Here is a 22,485-nt window from a genome sequence, read left to right as displayed (position 1 = left end):
AGCCAACTGGTGTAAGTCTATCGAGCATCTGATTGAAGTTAAAGAGTCCTTGTTTTTAGTATGCTCAGTCACTTCCAGCCTTGTTGTAAATAGTATCTGCTTTTACATTTTCCATCCAATTAAATACAACCAATAAGGGCAACATGCAACGAGATACTCAAGTGCCAGCACAGACATGGTCTTAGAAAGGTGGTGACTGCCGAGGCCGAACTTCCTGCTGGCAGGTGGCTATTGTGTAACTACGCAAAAAGTGGAAATGTTGCTTTGACAGTCGATGAGGGAACAGCCAAATTGATTTTGAATTTTTACCTCTATGTTCCAAAAAGAAAAGAATCAAATATTTCACAATCCCACTCTTTAAGATCAGGCAGACACAGCAGGAGCATGCGTGCGTATGCTCACCTAAACACACACTAGTGCACCAGAAGTTGACTTAAACAAAAATTATGCAAGTGAAAAGAACTTCTACTGACTTCCCATCCACATAAGAAGGGATCTAAAGCCCAGAGTGGCTACAAGAGGCTTCAACTCTTCCTAGAACACTCTAAGATCATCTTAACTGCAGATACACGTACAAACCCAAGTCATGGCCACCACTGTGCTTCACACACACACACACACACACACACACACACACACACTGAAGCCTGTGGGGCCTTTTCTTCTTGAATCCGAGTTTCAGTGGGCAGGTATTTGTAGGATTAAGTAGGAGAATGAAAGAGGATTTTCACTTTATTTAAATCTTTACAATAAAATTATGGTCACGCTTGAGTAACCCATAAAGCAATACATTAAATAAAAAGACAAATATAAAGGATATGAAAAAAGAAAATAAGCCAGAGGAATAAAATTTGCTGGTTCCTACAAGTCAGTTTTTTTTTTTTAAATTTACATCCAAATTAGCATATATACAAGTCAGTTTTAATAAGTGTTTTGCTAGCACATTGCTTGATGTCTCCTGGATAACCTGTGCTCTGTGGGAGTAGGTCTCTGAGGCAACGCTCATGAACTAGAATAATAATGTGCAGGAGGCAGAGCTAATAAATAGCTATTTATGAAGAATCCATTAAGCACAATAATGTCCTCTTGAATTAAAATAGTTAGAAATGTATAGAAAGAGCAAATCGGGGGCGTCTGGGTGGCTTAGTCAGTCTGGGTGGCTGAGCATCTGACTTGGGCTCAGGTCATGATCTCATGGTTTGTCAGTTGGAGACCCACACAGGGCTCTGTGTTGACAGCTCAGAGCCTGCTTCAGATCCTCTGTCCCCCTTCTCTCTCTGTCCCTCCTTGGCTCGTGCTCTCTCTCTCTTTCAAAAATAAATAAACATTAAAAACAAAAAAGAGCAAAACATTTCCTTGGCCAAAGACAGTTGACCAAAAAAACCTGTTGGGCCCGGTAAAAGCAAATCTGCGTCACACACATCCTTTAGGATATCTGAGAAGACAGGCGCTGATGGGACACAGAGACGATGAGGAGGTGGGGTCCTCACAGGACTGGGGGCAAAGAACCACAGCACCCGCACACCACGTATGGTCTCATCTGATTTGTTTTTCAGTTTGTGCCAGGGGAAAAAATTAAGAAATATACCTTAAGAATTCAGACTATAAAAGGCAGAGATGGTGTCATGGTAAGGAGATTCACAAAGGAGGGGCGCCTGGGTGGCTCAGTTGGTTCAGCTTTGAACTCTTGATTTCAGCTCAGGTCATGACCTCATGGTTTGTGAGATCGAGCCTCACATCGGGCTCTGTGCTGACAGTGAGAACCCTCTTGGACTTCTCTCTCTCTGCTCCTCTCCTGTTCACTTGCTCTCTGTCTCTCAAAATAAATCAATGAACTTAAAAAAAAAAAAAGATTCAGGAACGAAGCAGAGAGGAAAGCTGAATCTAGGTTCCTGAAGTTATTTAGCACAAGTCAGAGAAAAGAGCAGCTCATTAAGGCAGGGTTTAAACATTAGCCAGAATGGTACGCCTCCATGCCGAGCACTGACACTCACATGTCAGAACCCAGCATGGAGGGGAGGAGGAGCACGAGCGGTAGAAGGTGTGCTTTCACACTGGACTCAGTCTGGCAGCCCTACTGGACAGAGCTGGGAAAGTGGGAGGACACGGGAGTTGGATGAACGGTATTTGCTCCTGGAGGGAATATGTTAACTAAGGTCACCAGGGCTTAATCACGACTTACTCTTTATCATAGCTACATCCATGGCCTTCTCCTATCTCTCCACTGCTGGCACACAACAATGGCCCACCCGTTACGGCTGTTCACCTTGAACTACCCGCCAGCTGCAGCTGGAATTGTACGTATGGCGACACTGGAGAAAAAAAAAATTGTTTTCTCAAGGGTTTGCCTTCTGTCCTATACAAGGACAAAAAAAAAAAAAAAAAAAAAAAAAGCCACAATCTGATGTCACAGGTGGCATCTCGTTCTAGCTAGCCGCAAGCTGGGAGTACATCGGCGTCTTCAGGGGTCCGGAATAGCTGGACAGACGTGGCAAGTGCCAAACAAAGTGGTCATTTCCACCTGTCTCCCTTGGGGCGTGGGCCTCTGTGACCCTGGACGTGGGTGGAGTGAGAGCCTCTCCTCCAGCACTGGAAGGCTGAGCCTCGAACCCCAGTTCTTTCACGTCCCAGCCGGGTGACACTCCAGTGACCTGACGTGTAAGTGGGTACTCACCCAGCCCACCTCACAGGACTGTGGTGAAGAAGTGAATGAGAAAAGCCATAAGAACCAGTCGCCCGGTGTAGATCCGAGGTGACTAAACGCTAGGCTGTTACTATTATTATGTATCATGTATTATGTATTACGTATTCTAGCCATAAACGAACAAAATGTCTCCTTGAGCTTTCGGGATTTTGAAGTTAAAAGCCATCGATAACAAAAAGCACCCAAAATAATAACTGTGAATGGATAGTCCTCTTTTCAGTTTCATGCACCACTTTCCTAGAGCTCTTTACACAAGGTCTTTACAAAAACACAAGGAACAGAATAGCAGAAGCATGGCTTTCTCTTTCTTTAAACGTTATGATTTTTGCTCATAAATAATTTAAAGTGTAGTTTAATAAGCTGCCGAATATTACCTTTGATTTCCTTTTTTTAAAGCCACTCATGATTATAGATCTTATAAATGATACATGACTTTAAAAAAACCTTTTTTAATGTTCATTCATTTTTGAGAAAGAGAGAGAGAGAGACACAGAGTGTGAGTGGGGGAGGGTCAGAAAGAGGGGGAGACACAGGATCCCAAGCAGGCTCCAGGCTCTGAGTTGTCAGCACAAAGCCCGACGCGGGGCTCGAACTCGGGAACGGTGAGATCACGACCTGAGTCCAAGTCAGACGCTTAACTGACTGAGCCACCCAGGCGCCCCATGACTTTAAAAATCATAATGCTCGTGTAATGAAAGACATGCACAAAATGCATTTTGCCTATGGGTTCTGCAGCAAAGGCAGCATTTCCTCAAGAACGCACCAAGCGACTGAGCGTAAATACTACGGATGATGAATCACAAAGCGAGCGTGTGCCACACAGCCCTTCTTTAAGCAAGCAGGGATTGTTTTTCATCTTATGCATTAACATGAATATTCTTGCATCGCACATGAATGTTTTCTTTATTTTAGAAACTTCAATCATTTCTGGTGTATCAGGATACCGTTCCAATAACGGAAATTACGCAGTCAAATTTGGTGTGGTAACAATGAAACGCACGATTTAAACAATTTCTTATTCTATTCAAGTGCGATCATCTTCACATCAGTTGCCTAGTCGGACTGCAGGATTCTGCTGGATTCCAGTCCCCCTTGATATAAAAAATTGTGACTCTATCAGCGAGTTATTTTAGCTTGAAAAGCATTTCAAAAATTCTGTCCTAATTCCAAGGGAAAATTTACATGTGTAAATGATGTCAAAAATTGAATTACCTAAATAAAGTGGGTGAAGAGTCATTTTTCCCTCTGTTTTTGTAAGGGTTTTTGTCTATACTGTGACTAGAAGGTGATCTGCTCAATTCTGTCATTCATTTGATATAAAGAGCCAAAGATGATTAAAAACCCAAACTCCCAACCCAATTGCGCCCCACACAAAGACATTCACGGCCCTATGCATAACACAACCCCACTGGTCCCCTGTTTCCAAGTGGAACGCCCCGTGGCATCACACCTGAGTATGAGCCACAGTGAGCATGGCACACGCCTCACCCGGGCTGGTCTCAAACACATCCTCTCGACTCATAAAACCAGAGACCCCTCAGTACCAACTCAAACTGGATATGTTCCTGGCATTAGACCCTTTACCCCAAAGAAGCTCTGAGAACCATTTACAATTTCTTCCTTCCTTCATTCCTCTTTGCCTATGGGACGTTTGCAAAAACAAGTAATTTAAATATCTTAAAGAACTGGAAATCACTCAATGCTTCAAGAAAGGAAAATTCTTTATATGCTAAAACCAAAAACCGAGGATGCTTAGGTTTATCATTTTAGGGTATTATAAATCTAGTCATGTCAAATAAATCAATTAAAATGAAAGACCACATGAAAATATCCTCAAAGAAAACTTGAGCAGATATCCAGACTGCATAATTGTATATATTTCCACTGTAAGTTTTATTTTTTAATGTTTATTCTTTGAGGGAGAGAGAGAGAGAGAGAGAGAGAGAGAGAGAGAGAGAGAGCCCAAGCAGGGGAGAGGCAGAGAGAGAGAGGGAGACACAGAATCCAAAGCAGGCTCCAGGCTCTGAGCTGTGAGCACTGAGCCCGACGGGGGCTCGAACTCACAGATTGAGACATCATGACCTGAGCTGAAGCCAGACGCTCAACCGACTGAGCCAGCCAGGTGCCCCCATTCCCACTATAATTAAATCTTTTTCTTTATCTGCACTTTGCCTTATGAAACTACTGAGTTTCTCTAACGATGTTTATAAAAAGAATTGTTATACCTTAACAAGTTTAAGTGAACTATGGAAAGAATTGTGTTTTAAGGCTCACAAGATGAATCTCTTGGTGAACTTAAATGCCTTCAAATTTATCTAAGTTATCAATTCAAACCTCTCACCTTCAAAACCATTCCTAAAGAAATAGTTATTTCTAAACATATTTACTTGCATGATAAGGGCCTAAACAGAAAGCTGGACAAGATTCCACTTGTTGTCACAAATGCTCACCGGCCACCCAATTTATCACATACACAGCACGATGCACTGGGGTGGGGGCAGGGGTTTTCATCATCTGCTAAAAACTAAAGTGGCCCGTCTCCTGGTGGGCGTGACCAAGATGTAAGTAGAGCACCTGATTTGGGACTACATTAAATAGTGAGACATAACGGGTGCTCCCTCCAAATGTAAATGTTCTGCAATTTCTGATAAAATTCTGTCGCGCAGTAGGGCAAAATGACTACTTTTAAGTCAGTTTGACTTTTGCTTCGTCAAGGTCCAATTTGAAAAAACTTTTCCTCTTCTCTACTTGTACTTCCAGGTATAACTTTCGCTATATTACTCTTGTTTACATGTTGTGGGTATAGAACAGTTTTAAGCGCCGTGGTATGAAAACAACACACGCAATGGAATGTATCATGTCCCTTGGTTTTTACCGACATGAACAAAAGAGACTCCTAGCTATGTATAAAATATGTAGTTTGGTGATTCAGTTCACTACAATTTTTTTTTTTTTCAACGTTTATTTATTTTTGGGACAGAGAGAGACAGAGCATGAACGGGGGAGGGGCAGAGAGAGAGGGAGACACAGAATCGGAAACAGGCTCCAGGCTCTGAGCCATCAGCCCAGAGCCCGACGCGGGGCTCGAACTCACGGACCGCGAGATCGTGACCTGGCTGAAGTCGGACGCTTAACCGACTGCGCCACCCAGGCGCCCCTCAGTTCACTACAATTTTTTTAAGATAATTACGATTTATTTAATTGGATCAAGTTATCTTTCAGAACGATCCACAGGAAATCCTTAAAATTTCCTTAATCTCTTAAAATAAGCTGCTCAAATTCACAACTGGGTAATGAAATTGTTTCTTACTGCCAGCTACATCATATTCAACATAAAAGTTTACATGCTTGGGGTGACTGGGTGGCTCAGTCGGTAAAGCGTCCGACTTTGGCTCAGGTCATGATCTCACGATTCATGAGTTTGAGCCCTGCGTCAGGCTCTGTGCTGACAACTCAGAGCCTGGAGCCTGCTTTGGATGCTGTGTCTCCCTCTGTCTCTGAGAGATTTTCCTCTTAAAGGAATATAGAATGATAGGAATATGATCCATCACCAGACACAGTAAATACGAACATGTATGTAAAACATCAGTGACAAAGATCCCAGGCAAAACATTAATTTCTTAAAAAAATTTGGAATCACGGAACTGATGAATTTAGCCTTGGTGTATTTATTGAAGGTGTCAAGGCAGAACCACAGTGAGATACTTGCAACAGAAGAGCATTTAGCTTGTTCTTAAAAAAAATTTTTTTTAATGTTTATTTATTTTTGAGAGAGAGAGAGACAGATAGAGTGTGAGCAGGGGAAGGGCAGAGAGAGAAGGAGACACAGAATCCAAAGCAGGCTCCAGGCTCTGAGCTGTCTGCACAGAGCCTGACGCAGGGCTCGAACTCATGAACCGTGAGATCATGACCTGAGCCTAACTCGGACGCTTAACTGACTGAGCCACCCAGGTGCCCTCACTTAGCTGATCTTCAGAGAAGATATTGTACTTTTAGTGCAGAAATTCCAACGCTCCTTGCTTTTACTCTCCACTCATCAACTTCCTTGACATGCCAGCCAAAGGAGTAGGAGTGTCATATCTTTTTTTTTAATTGTTAGCCTCACCTGCCAGATTTTCAGCATATCAAAGGCAAGACCCATCTTACTAACCTACACAGTGCCTTCAAAAAGGCTGGTGCATTTTATGGGCCAGATAGACATCAGCTGTTGAACTGATTGAACCTTCTATATCATCCTTCTGTTGTTGTTGTTCAGGCCAAACGATAAACCTGATTTTTGTTTATTCTTTAGCTTGTTGCTCGACTTCACTGGTTGTGGTGGGACCAACTCTGGTGTAATTATTCAGTGGGAGTCTGACCACAGAGAGGACTGGTCACCAGCTCCCCGGTGCCCAACACTGTTCAGTCCTAACTGACTGACCACAGTCGGCTGCTAATCACATCAAGAATCACGTTCAGTTCCTGACCTGCCAGTTAGTCTCTCCCTATTCCCGTACCCCAACTAGTTCCCTCACAAAAGTGTTCTGATGACTGGTCCTGAAGGTGAGAAAGTAAAAGGCTATGGATAAAGCCGTGTCCATCCATCAGCAACACTGAGACCAGAACTCAAATCCATTATCTGTGTGTTTTGGGCTCATTTCTATAGATGCCTTCACAGATCTATTTCCTAGAATCCCAGGCCCCAGAACTACTTAAAAGGGACACAGAAGTTGTCCCTTTAAAAGGACACAGAAATTGAACAGACACAGCGAACCAATAATAACTCTTATACAGACGCTGAAGGCTTCACCCAAATAAGGACACAGAGCCACATAAAGGACTCCTAAAGATCTCAAGAGTGTGTCCATGTTCAAATTAAGGGTTGTTGAGGGAAAGGGTCACTCTGGCATTAGCACAGCGAACTGCATTATCCCGGACTCTACTTCTCGGTTTAAGTAATCCTTTTGTAATTATATATTTGTAGGCTTGGGTTTCATTAACATCTCTTAAAATCTGTAAGGAAATTAAAAAAAAAAAAAAGTAAACCCAGAGGCATCTCTTTTCCCCTTTAATCAGAGGGGAACTAAAAGCAGTAGAGGCTGATGTGTCCAACTGTGGAGGACGTCATGCATGTTTTTTCTCAGCAGTTCCTCTCTTACCGTTTTTCATCTGTTTTCAAGGTAAAAACTAAAACACACATAAAAATATTAAAATTTCGAAGGATCATAGAGAACCTTCATTTCTCTCCTTGCAGGGACTATCTAACCTGCATGGAGAAGGAACAGAAAGAGAATAGAATTCATGCTTCCATTGAAAAAAAATATTTTTAAGGAAGGGGAGCCCAGGATAAAAATTATTCTTGAGCAGTTGAAAGTCTTATGGCAAATGCCATCCCTTTAGGCAAGCAATGTTTACTTACTAGAGCACTATTAAAAGAAACAAGGCAGAAAATCATGTTAGGTGCGGGTTTTAAAAAAATATTTAAGTACTATTTCTCTTCTTATCTGAGATACATCAGATTTCAACATTAGGGGCATCATGATCCTTCTGACACTCCATTTTTGCTTGTCTCTATAATCCTCAGTAACTTGCAATTCAAGTTAGTAACACTAAATGGTAGAGCCTAAATGATTAAAAAAAAATTTTTTTTAATGTTTATTCATTTTTGAGAGAGCAGAGATAGGGCATGAGCAGGGGAGGGGCAGAGAGAGAGGGAGACACAGAATCGGAAGCAGCCTATAGGCTCCGAGCAAGCTGTCAGCACTGAGTGCCACATGGGGCTCGAACTCACGAACCATGAAATCATGACCTGAGCAGAAGTCGGACGCTTAACTGACTGAGCCACCCAGGAGCTCCAAGACTAAATGATTTTAATAAAAATTTCTTTTAATTGCTTTTTTAAAAAAAATTTTTTTTAATGTTTATTTATTTTTGAGACAGAGAGAGACAGAGCATGAGCAGGGGAGGGGCAGAGAGAGAGGGAGACACAGAATCTGAAACAGGCTCCAGGCTCTGAGCTGTCAGCACAGAGCCTGACGCAGGGCTCGAACTCACGGACTGTGAGATCATGACCTGAGCCGAAGTGCCGAAGTCGGACACTAAACCGACTGAGCCACCCAGGAGCCCCGTTAATTGGTTTTAATTCATTAACATCAGTGAGTAATCCCTCCCCCCCCCCCCCCCAGCCACCTCCCGGGAACTCATCCCCTTTTCTAACATGGCAAGTCAGTGGAAAACTAAGCCTCCCAGACAGCCCTGTTATAGCACAATTACTCAGCTACTGGCTCCAGGCAGAACCTCAGGGGCACGTACCCTGCCTGGGGAAAGAGGCCAGGCTTTCTCTGGAATGCTTCAATGGAAGGTTACCGGGGGAACACAGCAGAGAATTATTGTAACACAACCAAGGATTTTAACTGATATGTAACGATCCCAGGCAAGGCGCCCCTACGTGTAAAAGAGAGAGCTCCATCTTCCTACGGTGTTGTGGACATTTGAATTTTTACAACCTCGTTCTTCCAAGTCTAAAATCACACGTACGACATTACTAAGATTACTGAAAATGGCTACAGTTCTTATTCAGTCACTTCAGCCTCTATCTGATCTACATTTTACAACTTACCAAGGCTATGAATAGAAGCAGATTTCTGCCAACACGGGAGATCTGTATCAGGCCTACGCTTACAAGACCTGAGTATTTTCAGGCAAAGCACTTACTTCTCTTGGTCTCCTTCTTCCCTATTTGCACTCAAGTGTGTCAAAGTCCAAGACCAGCCCTGGCCAGGGGATGCCACGTGATTACCGTGCCCTGTGGCAGGGACTCTGGGCTCATGAAAAACCTAACAGACCGAGGTGCCTGGGTGGCTCTGTTGGTTAAGCATCTGACTCTTGATTTCGGCTCACGTCATGATCTCACGGTCACGAGATCAAGCCCCACGATGGGCTCTGCACGACAGCACAGAGTCTGCTTGGGATTCTCTCTCTCCCGCTCTCTCAGCCCCTCCCCACGTGCATGCGCACGCATTCTCTCTCAAAATAAATACAAAAAACTTAAAAAAAAAGAAAAGAAAAGCTAACAGATCAACCAATAACCAAGGGCCAAAGACTGAGGCATCTTTGGAACCGCCTCATGTGGAAGACCTATCACAGGGCATTCGAGTCCCGCTCTCCCAACAAACCTTTCTCACCCAGACAGCCGAGAGAAACGGAGAAGAACAAAAGTACAGGTTGGCTATCCCCCAGGGGGAAGAGACTCGTGCAGTTTGGTGAAGACAGGATGGAATGGAGCATGCGGGCTTGACCGGAGGACTTGCTCGGAGCGAGCCCTGGTGGTCGGAGACTGTGGTTCCGGGGCCAGTTAGAAGGTGTCCAAATGGACGGTGTAGTGTAAGGTCAGCCACGTGTATGCAGTGTCTATAAGGAGCAGAGCTAAATCAGGTGAGAATGGGCAGCTCGGTCGATCTGAGTTCTTATAGGCTGTTTCCACTGCAGGACTAATATTTCTGAACCCTGAACCTGTGGTGTGGCCACACGGAGGATTTGCGACAATGCCCAGTTTGGGTCCCGTCCGACCCAGCCACGGTCACATTGCTAGCAGCTAAGATCAGGGTTTGGACAGGTCTTGAGAAACAGTGTAAGTAGAATTCAGTGTGTGGCTTTCTACTTGTAAACAAAGCTAGACATTAATTTTAAAGCCAAGATCTTCTAAGACCTTCTCTTCCATTTGGTGTTTCAAAGCTCATTTTATATCATTTTTTTTAACCCATGCTGCACTTCGCCATGTTTAACATTGCAAATTTCACACATGTATAAAGTCATGCAGATGAATTATTTTACCTTTGCCTGCACCTACATCAGGCGGAAGAATACCAGCTTTAATGAAGGGAAACAGAAAAAAACAGGACACTATATAGTTAGAGGTAACACACCCATGAGCATGTAAAGCGATATAAAAACACTCATTAAAATGCCAAAGCATGCAAGGAGAATGAAGTGTACCATGTCAGGTACACAGGACAGAGATACGTTGGTGTCCCCGAGCTTACCCAGTAATCAAATCCACACACAACTTAAGGTGCATTATTCATATCTGTCTATTATGTAACAAGTCTTAACGGGGACTTCAAACCAATGTTTGGGTCGAAACATCATTTCCTCATGCTATGGAAGATGATCCAATACATCACCCTTAAGGAATTCTATAATTTAGAGACGGGCAAAAATCAGAAAATCTTTTATAATGTTTTTGGTAATTTTCACTGAATCTCATCTTTTTTTGTTTTTTTTCAAAATAATGTTTTAAAATATGAAAGGAAGCATTAATTCCTTTTCTAGAGACTCTAATGGGACCATTTTGCTTTCTCTGGACCAGATGGCACACTGGAATACAAAGTCCCACGCTCAAACACAAAATAAACGCGCTATTTAATAACTGTTTCATATTCCTTGCTAGACAATCTAAATTGTTCTGTGGCCTAGAAGATTATTTTCTGGCAAATCAAGACCAGAACTAGACTTACATTTATTTATTTGTATACAGATGTGTATGTCAGTGGGTGCACATATCTGTATGTCACATGTATGTGTATGTGCATGCGCGTGTATGTATATATGCAAAGTTGTAGACAGGAAAGAACATGGCCCTGAACTTTGAATTCATGTGTGGCAAAATCCTGTAATGACATTTTAACCTAAGTTTAAAAATTTCACGCAGATGTGGGAAACAAATATCGAATAGTTATCTTCATAGAAATTAAATAACTGATTGTATAGACGTCAGGGTGAGAAATCACAAACAGGTGTCTGCATTAGTTGGGAAAGATAGATACTCCGTGGGAAGAAGGAAGAAGGCGTCCACTTAGGTCACAGATTTTTATCTCGTGACACTCATAGTGACATGAACGTTATACATACCCAGCTTACCTTCATCCACAGTTGTCACTGCTTCCTCTGTGATTTGACTCCCCGATCCTGCTGCTGTTTGCGCATAGAAATAAAACTTATACCGAGTGCTGAAGTTTAAATTTTTTAAAGTCCAGCGCGTCTTGTTGGCAGGAATTTTCAAATCCACCAGTGGGCCTAACTCGTGCGTGCTGTTGACTGGCAAGAAGAAATAAGAAAAAGTGCATTCCCTGTGAAGTTTTGTAGGAATAGTATTATCAATAAGTGTGCCAACCAAAAATGTCAGACTTGGATTACACTGACTTTTGTGATCCTATTTATTCTTTGCCTGACATAACTCAACCACTTACAGCTCCTCTAATATGGCAGAACAGGGGGAAATATAACCCCCATAGAAGCTAGGGGAATTTGACAGCTAAGTTGCAATAGCGTTTCTTTATTTTGTAAGTTGGCAGGTGGAATCATGTATTGATAAGCCCAAACCTCGTCTGCAGAGGCCTTGTACCAAAGGAACCCCTTTTTTTCCTTTCTACCCTTTTCTTTTTACTGTTTTCTAATTATAGACAAGACCTACCTAATCTAACAATAGCATCCACCCCACCCTCAAAGGTCTGTATCATTCTGCAGGTTGCTTGATTTTCAATAGCGTATGTGTCTCTAAAAAGTATGATGTGGGGGGGCGCCTGGGTGGCTCAGTCGGTTAAGCGTCCGACTTCAGCTCAGATCACGATCTCATGGTCCATGAGTTCGAGCCCCACGTCGGGCTCTGGGCTGATGGCTCAGAGCCTGGAGCCTGCTTCCGGTTCTGTGTCTCCCTCTCTCTCTGCCCCTCCCCCGTTCATGCTCTGTCTCTCTCTGTCTCAAAATAAATAAACGTTAAAAACAAAAAAAGTATGATGTGAATGAAGTTCCTTCTGGAATACCAGTGGAAGGTGTATGTACGTATATATTGTGCAGCATTAAAGAAATAACCAGTTTGTATTTTAAGGAAACAGTTACTTTTCTGTTTTCCTTTTTTAAGCCATATTCCCCCCTTTCCCTTCTCCCAATAACTTACTTGGCTGATACTTTAAGGTGTACTCAGTCAAAATGCCATTCGGGCGGCTCGGTGGGTCCCATTCCAAAGTGAGGGAGTCTAGCGTCGGGTTAATAATCTTCAAAGAGGACGGAGCACTGGGGACTTACAGTGAGAACACGGAATCAACGAGAAGGTTTGTGAAGGTGTCAAAACGTATTAAAATGACATAGTGTACCACATTCACACCATTCCCCAAGGTTTTCTGTAACTCACTCTTGTTCCCAATCCTGCCGAAAACACACTCACACAAACCTGTAACGAGAACCCGTTCAGCTATTCTCTTCCTCTTTTTTCTCGTCATTTCCACTGAGGCTCATTAAAACCATCCTCCGCAATACATACAGGCTTTGCCTCTCGATGGATCCGAACTAGTATTTTTAAAGGGGACGGAAATTGTCTCATGAATGGTGTCTTAATAAAAGCAAAACGGGTGGCTGAGTCAAACTACTCTGACCAGACCTTTGAGCAGACGCAGCTGCGTTCTGGGCTATTAAGGGCTGTTTTTCTCCAACAAACCAGGTGTCTCCAAGCAGCCAGGACACCCTGCCTGCTGGGCTCTGGGCATGAGCTAGCCTGCCCAGGTGCAGAGTGGTTCTCACCCGGAGAGCTGACAGACGCCCAGAATCTCATGGCGATGGGCAGAAGCCACACAGCTGGCAGACCCTTAGCTCTGGGAAGGCCCCCAGGTTCCCTGTGGCAGAGGCTGGCAAATTACCAGAGGAAACACGCCTGGTCCTCTCTCTCACTTCCTCCTGAGGATGACAAACGGAGGCAGCTCTCCTTCACGGTCGCCACCTCCTCTACATGCTCACCCTCTTCCCTAGGTCCGGTAATGGCACCACGGTCTCTCCCCGACTTGGAACCAAGTCTCTCCCTTGAAACCAAGGAGTCACCCTGAATCTCTCCCTCTGCCTCATTTCTTCCATCTCCTGGGATACCACATCCTGTCAGTTCCACCTCGTACAGGTCGACCACATCCATTCCCTGCTCTCCTCTCTGCCACTGCCCCATTTGGGGCCTTCAGTAGCCTTTGCCTGGGCCTAGCAGGTTCCTGGCACACAGTTCTAAGCTTCCCCAAGGCACCCCTTTCAGAATCTGATGACAGCCAAAAACTCTCCCCAGAAAAATAAACACATATTGTATATAAAGCGAGGGGGTTCTTGGAGCTCCTTAAACCCATTCGTTGACCTCCAAGAGACTGTAGTCTTCAGGTTAAGAGCCTCTGGCTTACAGGTTAATATGATACGGGTCCTCCTTGGCTGACCTTCCTCTCTTTTCTCACCATTACCGGATACACAACTTGCAGTTCCTTAAGGAGACACGCTGTTTCACACCATTGTGTCTATGGACACAAGACCTCCTCTCTTCCTTAGCCTTTAACTCACCGGTCATCGCTACTATGACACCTTCCCTGAACCATCTCAAATAGCCGTGTGAGGTCTCACTAGTAAAAGCCTAGAGAGGAAGGAGTCTTTAACCTCTAGGGAGCAATGAGTCCAACCAAGGACAGGCAATTGTAACAAGATGGGAGCTGGGACACAGGATGGCCCTCAGAGAATGCTGGGAAGGTGCCAACATCATGAGCCTTTCAACCAGGAGCCAGGATGGGTTTGCCTGTAAACTGCTTTTATCTAAAAGACCTAAGGAATCCATTTTTAATATGGGCTTGAAGCAAAATTCAAATGCATGAATCCCTATCTTTCTTACTCTCCTGTCCCCCTCTCCCTCATTCACCAGGCTCCCATGTCCCTGTATCCAAACTCCTCATGTCCCACCCCTGAATCAATGGATATTTGATCCTCCCTCCTCCTGCCTTTGCCCCTTCTTGCCATGCTTTTCCTTGTCTTCCCAACCCATTTTGTCAAGGCTTCTAACTCGGCTCAACTTCAAATTTTTTCTCTTTTAATGTTTGTTTATTTTCGAAAGACTGAGAAACAGAGCACGAGTGGGGGAGAGGCAGAGAGAGAGGGAGACACAGAATCCGAAGCAGGCTCCAAGCTCTGAGCTGTCCATACAGAGCCCGATGCGGGGCTTGAACTCACCAGCTGTGAGATCATGACCTGAGCCAAAGTCAGACGCTTAACCGACTGAGCCACCCAGGCACCCCATAACTCAGCTCAAAGTTGGCATAAACTATAAAGGCGCCCTGGGGAAGGAAGTAAACCACGACTTACAGAATTATTTTTCTTGCCAGGTGTTTTAGGTTCTTACATGAGTTCTCATACTTTTCAGATGAAGTAACAGAGGCTTATGGAAGTTACATAACTCACTTCAGGTCAGAAAGTTAATGACCCCAACCAACATCAAATTAGCAAGGTTTCTGACAGTGGGGCTAAGGGTGGAGAAAACTTTAAGGCAGGAGAGGGGATTTGGAGGAATACTTTGTACTGGGAAGCCTTCCAAGGACCCTCAGGCCACCTAGGAGTGGACACTATGCCAGCTTTGTGGGGCCTCTTCTGTCGTGCAGAGGCTCTCAGGATGCACCATATGTTCTAGAAGCTCAGAGACGCAACCACTCCCTACCTCCTTCTGGAGTATTAAAGACTCTGTCGGGGCTGGCCGGGCCCTCCCCTTTCCCGTTGACCACTCGCACGTTCAGTGCGTAGTGGCTGAAAGGCTCCAGCCCGGGCAACATGCCGTGAGTCTTGTTGCCCTGGAAAGTGAGGATCTTTTTCTCGATGTGGCGTCTGTTTCTCTTAAGTGAACCCTCCTGTGCCTTCCAGTAGTAAATCTGAAAGAGCAAGAACAGAAGTCAGGGACGCAGAACGGGGCAAACGAGATTCCTCCTGCTCATGAAACTGAAGTCTGATGGTTGTGCCTTAGAGGATTTCCCTGGTGCATTTTAGAACTTGATTCCTGGCAAAACCGATAGACACTGATTATGAAGCAAGACAGTGGAAGCCCAGAGATAACGCGGGAAACTGCATCGAGAATATGTGATGCAGCCTGGGCTATATACTGCTTGGTGGGAGGTGTCTAAGGGAAATAAATGGAACAGCACGATACCCGCCCAGTTCTTTCTTGAACATAAGGTAAAGGAAGATGATGGAAGGACTGAAGCGGCTTACTTGTATAAAATATGCTGAAAGTAAAAATTACTGCCCAATGTTTACATACTTGCCCAGAATACAATTTCATGTGCAATATATCATTTAATCTAAACCTCAAAGCCACAGCAAAGTTTTTATTATTATTCCTTTATTATTATTCCAGATGAACCCTGGACAACTGAGTGGTTTGTCCCCAGCCACAGGGCAATCAAAAGCCATAGTGGATCATCTACTCCCAAGTCTAGGCCTTTATCACTATGTCAAACTGATTCACTTAATTAAAAATACTTTTTTTAGGGGCACCTGAGTGGCTCAGTCAGTTAAGCGTCCGACTTGGGCTCAGGTCATGATCTCAGGGTTCATGAGTTTGAGCCCAGGGTTGGACTCTGTGCTGACAGCTCGGAGACTGGAGCCTGCTTTGGATTCTGTGTCTCCCTCTCTCTCTGCCCCTCCCCACTTGTGCTCTTTCTCTCTCTCTCTCTCAAAAATAAACATGAAAAAAAATACATTTTTTGTTGTTTGGTATTAAATGGCAGGCACAGGTTTTGGAGAGATGGATAAGCCAAGGGTTGATTAACTGTGGTTAAAAATCCAGAATTATTTATTAAGTCCTCTCAAATTCTTCTTAAAAGTTTAAAGCCATTTTCAGGAGAAGTCAACATACATACAGAATCTGGCAAACCCAAAATTCAGTGCAAATAGTGATCTCTAGAGGCCAGTTTTTCTCCTATCCATCAAAAACCTTTATGAATCAATTTTTCTGCGCCTCCCAAGAACAAAGATAACTGATGTTAGTGAGAATGACCCAGCTGGGACTACATGATTTTTAAGTATAATCTGAGTGCTTTTTTAAAAATGTGCCTAGTGGCACTTGGGTGGCTCAGTCAGTAAAGCGTCAGACTCTTGGTTTCAGCTCAGGTGATGATCTCACCATTTCATGGGTTCGAGCCCCGCGTCGGGCTCTGTGCTGACAGCTCAGAGCCTGGACCCTGCTTCAGATTCTGTGTCTCCCTCTCTGCTCCCACGCCCCACGCACTCACACACTCTCTCTCTCAAAGGTAAATAAAACATTAAAAAAATTTTTTTTAAATGTGCCTACATTATTTTCTGGACAATTTAGTGTGTTTGACATGTGTGGTCAGTATTATTATTATTTTAAAATTTATTTATTTATTTTGAGGTGGGGAGGGGCAGAGAGAGGGAGAGAGAGAATCATAAGCAGGCACATGCAGGGCTCAAACTCATGAACTGTGGGATCATGACCTGAGCCAAAATCAAGAGTCGCGTGCTCAACTGACTGAGCCAGTCAGGCACCCCAGTCAGTATTGTTTTAAAGCTAGGTGCATTTCATTGCATTTTAGTTTCTTAAACTTTAGTTTCCCCCATTTTGCCCCTATGTTAATAGTTGGAAGGATTTGAGATCACCTATGGGAAAAGTGGAGAACACCTTTTTTTTTTTTCACTTTGGATGCAGTGAGGTTTTGCTTCTGCTGTAGCTGGGGTCCTTAGATATGGCCCTGCCTGAAGGGATAAAGCAGAAGTCTCAAGGCCTCAGACCAAGAGAAGTGCACCAGGCACCAGCTGATGGCCTGTTCCTAGGGAAAGAGTGCAAAAAATCGGCCTTGACTTGCCCGATAGCCTTGCAGGTGTCCTCGGATACTTTTCAGAGGTACCGGGTCCCAGTTCACCTCAGCTAAGGTACTGTTCACCACGTTTACATGCACATTTCCGGGAGCCACCATTGGGACTAGGGAAAAACAGGACAGGGGGTAGAAGTATCAGTGTTATTTTGAATTTCATGCAAAAATGCCCCAAACAATTTTGACTTGAAGTGTGACCCAGCCCTAGTCTCTGGGTTATCAAGGACTGAGAGTTCATTTGATATCTGTTCATTTGACTTGGTGAGAATAACATACCTTTTTAAAATAGCGACGCTTAACATTCTGAACCTAGTTTTTACATAGCAGGCTGTTTAAATTCAGGAATGTGGAGCAAAACCGTTGCTGCCTCCGTCCCTCCCAATCTAAGTGCCCTCTGAAAATTGCCTTGGCTTGCACCTTGGTAAGTCTGTTTCACTGGTATAAATGAAAGTATAAACGAAATAGCATCAAACACTTACGGTCTTCTCCGGAATGGCCCATGACCACAGCCGGCTCTGGAGCAAACCCCACATCATTCAGGGCCTGCACTTTTATCAAGTATGGAACAAAGGTTGGTGTGCCTGAGACAATATATTTGGATACGTTCGCCACAACCACCGACGCCCATTCATCATCGCCATCTTTCTGGCGCCAGCTAACTTTGTATTGGAGGCCTGGCCCATTAGATTCGAAACCATTCAAGGGCTACAAGAAAAGCCAAATAAATCAGAGCTTTTAAAACAGACTGTGCAACCTTTTCCCGGAACACAAAATTCAATTCCCAGACTTAAACTGAAACGCTAAAACCCAAGCTATTAACAATGTTCTCCAGGGACCTTTTATCTTTTTTTTATTCATGATGAGATTCAAAGCTTGTTTGGGATCAACATTTCAAAGGTTCTTAATTTCTTTTCTTTCTTTCTTTTTTTTTTTTTTTTTAAGTAGGCTTCATGCCTAGGGTATCGCCCAACATGGAGCTTGAACTCAAGACCCTAAGATCAAGACCCAAGCTGAGATCAAGAATCAGATGCTTAACCAACTGAGCCACCCAGGTGCCCCACAAAGCTTATTAATTTCTGTCTTGAAGTAGTAAATACCACATAATCCTCTTAAACTCTGGCCCCACAGTCAAGGGTGGACAACTTAATAGTTTCCTTCATCTATTCCTGTTTGTGTGACAGCCATAATTGTTTATTTCACTTAAGAGACTGAAACTGGTGAACTACTTCTTTCTTCATTAAAAAAAAAAAAAAAAACAAACGAAAAAATGTTGGTTTGTCTGGGCACCTGGCTAACTCAGTGGGAGGAGCGTGTGACTCTTAATCTCAGGATTATGGGTTTGAGTCCCACGTTGGGTGTAGAGATTACTTAAAAATGAAATCTTAAAAAAAAAAAAGTTGGCATGTCAGTCTATCCTGCCATGTCTGTATGTATATAAATGTACAAGTATACATACATATAGGTGTGCCTGCATGGGTCTACCAAAGTTAAGTTTTAAAATCACACAAGTGAATATATGTTAATTTTTGAAGTCCAGAAAATATAGATAAACCAAAAGAGAGAGAGAGAGAGACAGAGAGAGATAAAAGAAGGAGAAGAAGAAGAAGAAGAAGAAGAAGAAGAAGAACAACAACAACAACAACAACAACAACCAGCAGCAGAAGTAGGAGTACTGGGAATAACTTGGTACACGTCTTCTAGATGCTTCTCTATGACGATGATGATACTAGCTAGCATTTATTGAGCACACATTTGTGCTAGGCACTGTTCTAAGGGCCTTATATGTATTAACCCCTTCAATTGTATGAGTTTGGTTCTACTACTAGTCCCACGATACAGATACACAATGGAGACGGTAAGCAACTGGCTTAGAGTCACACAGTTAGTAAGTGACAAAGCTGGGATTTGTGCCCATTCGTTCTGGCTCCAAGAATCAGGCCTTTAACTACGACACAATAATGTTTCTTAAATAAATATTTTCCCCCAAAATGGGTGATATGGGATTTCAATATAGACATTGTTTAAAAACAACTTTTTTTCTTTCACTCTAAAATACACCAAGGAAAGCTGAAGACTTCATGGTGAGCTCACCTTCCAGGTAATCACCAAATTATCAGGCTCGGATCCTAGTCCTTCCACAGCCATGGGATTTGTATCTGGTTCTAGAAGTTAAGCAGTCACATATGTGTAAGTTTCAGTCTTTCTCAAACAGTGGAAAGGTTTCCTATTTTATTTCCCATCACAGAAGGCACCCCCCACCCCCTGCCCCTGCCTTTACCTACCTGCAGCTTTAGTCAAATACTGTTCAGATGGCTCGCTGGGCAGGCTCCTCCCGAGGCTGTTCACCGCCATCACTCTGAAGGAGTAGTTCACATAAGGTGACAGCTTCAGCTGGGCTGTGGTCTGCATTCCAGGAACCTCGGTTTGGTGGTGCCACAGTCCTGCCTCATGCATTGCGTCTTCATATTCAATGATGAATTCTGGCCACAATACATACACACACACACACACACACACACACACAGACACACAGAACCCAAGACAATGAGGTCAGTCATGCAACGGCAGGTTGCTAGGACAATGGACAGGACAATCTAACAAGAGTAGCTGAACGTGAGTTATTTCCCTTTCAAGAAAAATTCCATTAGAATAGTTTGATTTAAGAATTCTATCATTATCCTCAATACCCAATAACCAATAATATTTGGTATTCTTTCTCCAGCATGCTTAATTTAGTTACTTAAAACTATTTAGAAGTGGTCTACACATCCTTTGGAAAGTTTAAGTATATGGAAAGATGGTCAGGTTTTTTTTTTTTCATAACAGGAGAAATTAAAATAAATATAATGCGGGGCACCTGGGTGGCTCAGTTGGTTAAGAGTCTGACTTCAGCTCAGGTCATGATCTCACAGTTTGTGGGTTCGAGCCCTGTGTCAGGCTCTGTGCTGACAGCTCAGAGCCTGGAGCCTGCTTTGGATTCTGTGTCTGCCTCTCTCTCTCTGCCCCTCCCCCCCCCCCCCAAAAATAAAGAAACATTAAAAAAATTTAAAATAAACATAGTGAGAGATCACTTTCTACTAAACAGATAGGCAGTAATCAAAAGTTTAACAGACTTTGTTGACTATTACACAGGGAAACAAGCATTCTCATACTTTGGTTCCGGGAAGTGTAAATCGGCACAACTTCTGTAGAGGACAATTTAGAATATCTCACAATATTCAACTCTGATATCCTTTGATTGAGAGATTGTACTCCTAGCAATTTATTTTGAATGAATGTACTCATGCATATGCTCACAGACACATGAAAAAGGATCCACATTGTGGCACTGTTTGCTGTTGAAACAACATAAGTGCAAAGCCTTAAACATTCACCAATAGGACCCCGATCAAATAAATTATGGTGCATCCACACAATGGAATAATCTGCAACTGTGAAAAATGAACGGGGGTACTCCATTTGCCACTGAAATGGGATGATTTCTAAAATACACAGTTAAGCGTAACCAAGTAGGGTATAGAAAGCCGTAACACATATACATATATATATACGCTTGACTATACGTGTACTGCCCCTCAGAGTACCCACACTGATGACATCAGTGTCATGGAGAAATGGGGAATCAGAGGGGTGCAGAAGACTTACTTCTAAGTGCATATCCTTTTGCATTTTCTAAAATTTTGTGGCATGTACATGTTCTACCCTGGTAAAAAAAAATCGGTATTTAGATATTTATTAATTGCCTACGAATGTGCCATGTGCCGTGATCTGAATTACAGATACAAGCACGAAGTAGAAATGTTGTGTGTCGCAGTTCTCTGAAGCTAAGTAGCTCAAGTTTTCCTTTCAATCTCCATTGGCTTGCTGGTGATCTCCAGTCTCATGAACTGGTGCCATTTATATGGGCAGCCCCTCTCCTTCCCCTGAACTGTAGACTTGGACAGATAGTTCATTGACTCAACAACTCCACTTGTTTCTCTATTATAGCATGACAAACTGGTTACGACCAAGAGTGGTCCTGATTCTCCTCCCCAAGTGGCAGTGACAACTCAGGTCAAAACCCTGAAGTCCAGTTTGGATCCTCTCCCTTCATAGTTTCAGTAGTTTTGTTGGCTGTACCTTTAGAACATGCAAAATCTGACCATTTTTCAGCACCTCCATCCTCTTGGCCTATGCCAAGCCACCATTATCTCTTGTGTGAATCATTGCGTAACCTCCCAACTCACGAGTTCCCAAATTTCCTCAGTTCATAGTGCACTTAGTGTCTCAGTAATTTTCTTCACGGTTCCCTTAGGCCAAAAGAAATATCTAACGTTTCCAGGCAAGTTGTTAGGTCTATACAGCTTCATAAATATTCATGTCTTAACAACTTAACCCATTCGGCATTGCGTGACTTCTCGAACCTTGTGAAGAGACTGGTCACCACCTTCCTCATTTTCTGTTACACACTGATTTTCACATGGTACTGGCTTTTTGCCACAGTGATAAGGGCTTTGCATATATGGCATCATCACAATATGATACAGCAATATCATGTTGGAACTGTAGGCGGCCCCAAGCTAGTATTTCATGTGGTGTGTAACACATGTGACTGTGTTTTTTATATTGATTTATTTTTATCTTCGAGAGTGAGCAAGTTGGGGAGGGGCAGAGGGAAAGAGAGAGAGAGAGAATCTGAAGCAAGCTCCATGCTTAGCATGGAGCCTGACATGGGGCTCCATCCCATGACCTGGGATCATGACCTGAGCCAAAATCAAGAGTTGGAGGCTCAACCGACTGATCCACCCAGGCGCCCTGTGTTTTTTAAACATCAAAATTTAAAAATCAAAAATTAAAAAAAATACCCCGAGGCACCCTTTGAGTTTGCTGAGGTTCTACGGGGTACTTCACGGAGAACTGCAGTCCTACCTGTCTCCCTGTGTCCCCTCTTGTTCTTCTAGAGACCATCTTCAGTAGAAGAGCCACCATGATTCACTCCACCCCTCTACTTAACTCCCTCCCATGACTTCCCAGCCCTTACAACGGCCTGCAAGACCTGCACGGTTCACAGTCCACCCCTTGGTTGCTGCAGCGGCTCAGGAAGACCATGGCCTCTCATGCATACTGAAGCAGATCCTTGGGGAAGGTGCAGCTGAA

The 22,485-nt window shown here is 43.5% G+C and overlaps 1 protein-coding gene across 32 annotated transcripts in view; it reads right to left on the bottom strand.

Annotated features, from left to right (window-relative positions):
- The window catches only part of NRCAM (neuronal cell adhesion molecule), a 287,175-nt gene that overhangs the window by 15,224 nt on the left and 249,466 nt on the right, over positions 1-22,485 (bottom strand). For 11 of the 32 annotated variants that reach the window (XR_006716213.1, XM_045494397.1, XM_045494401.1 and 8 more), the window contains 8 exons: positions 19,632-19,829; positions 19,441-19,511; positions 17,829-18,054; positions 17,341-17,456; positions 15,183-15,390; positions 12,639-12,761; positions 11,594-11,779; positions 10,517-10,552 (listed from right to left, as the gene is read on the bottom strand). Coding sequence is in view for 31 of the 32 variants with exons in the window: in XM_045494397.1 (XP_045350353.1) it covers positions 10,517-10,552; positions 11,594-11,779; positions 12,639-12,761; positions 15,183-15,390; positions 17,341-17,456; positions 17,829-18,054; positions 19,441-19,511; positions 19,632-19,829 (1,164 nt within the window). In the remaining variant the exon portion in view is untranslated. The remainder of the gene's footprint in view (positions 1-10,516; positions 10,553-11,593; positions 11,780-12,638; positions 12,762-15,182; positions 15,391-17,340; positions 17,457-17,828; positions 18,055-19,440; positions 19,512-19,631; positions 19,830-22,485) is intronic. The other 21 variants (XM_045494407.1, XM_045494410.1, XM_045494416.1 and 18 more) reach the window with 3 other exon arrangements.

Source organism: Leopardus geoffroyi, chromosome A2 (assembly GCF_018350155.1).
Source record: "Leopardus geoffroyi isolate Oge1 chromosome A2, O.geoffroyi_Oge1_pat1.0, whole genome shotgun sequence".
Taxonomy (NCBI): domain Eukaryota; kingdom Metazoa; phylum Chordata; class Mammalia; order Carnivora; family Felidae; genus Leopardus; species Leopardus geoffroyi.
The sequence above is the reverse complement of the archived record's forward strand: the minus strand, read 5'-3'. Positions and strand labels throughout refer to the sequence as shown.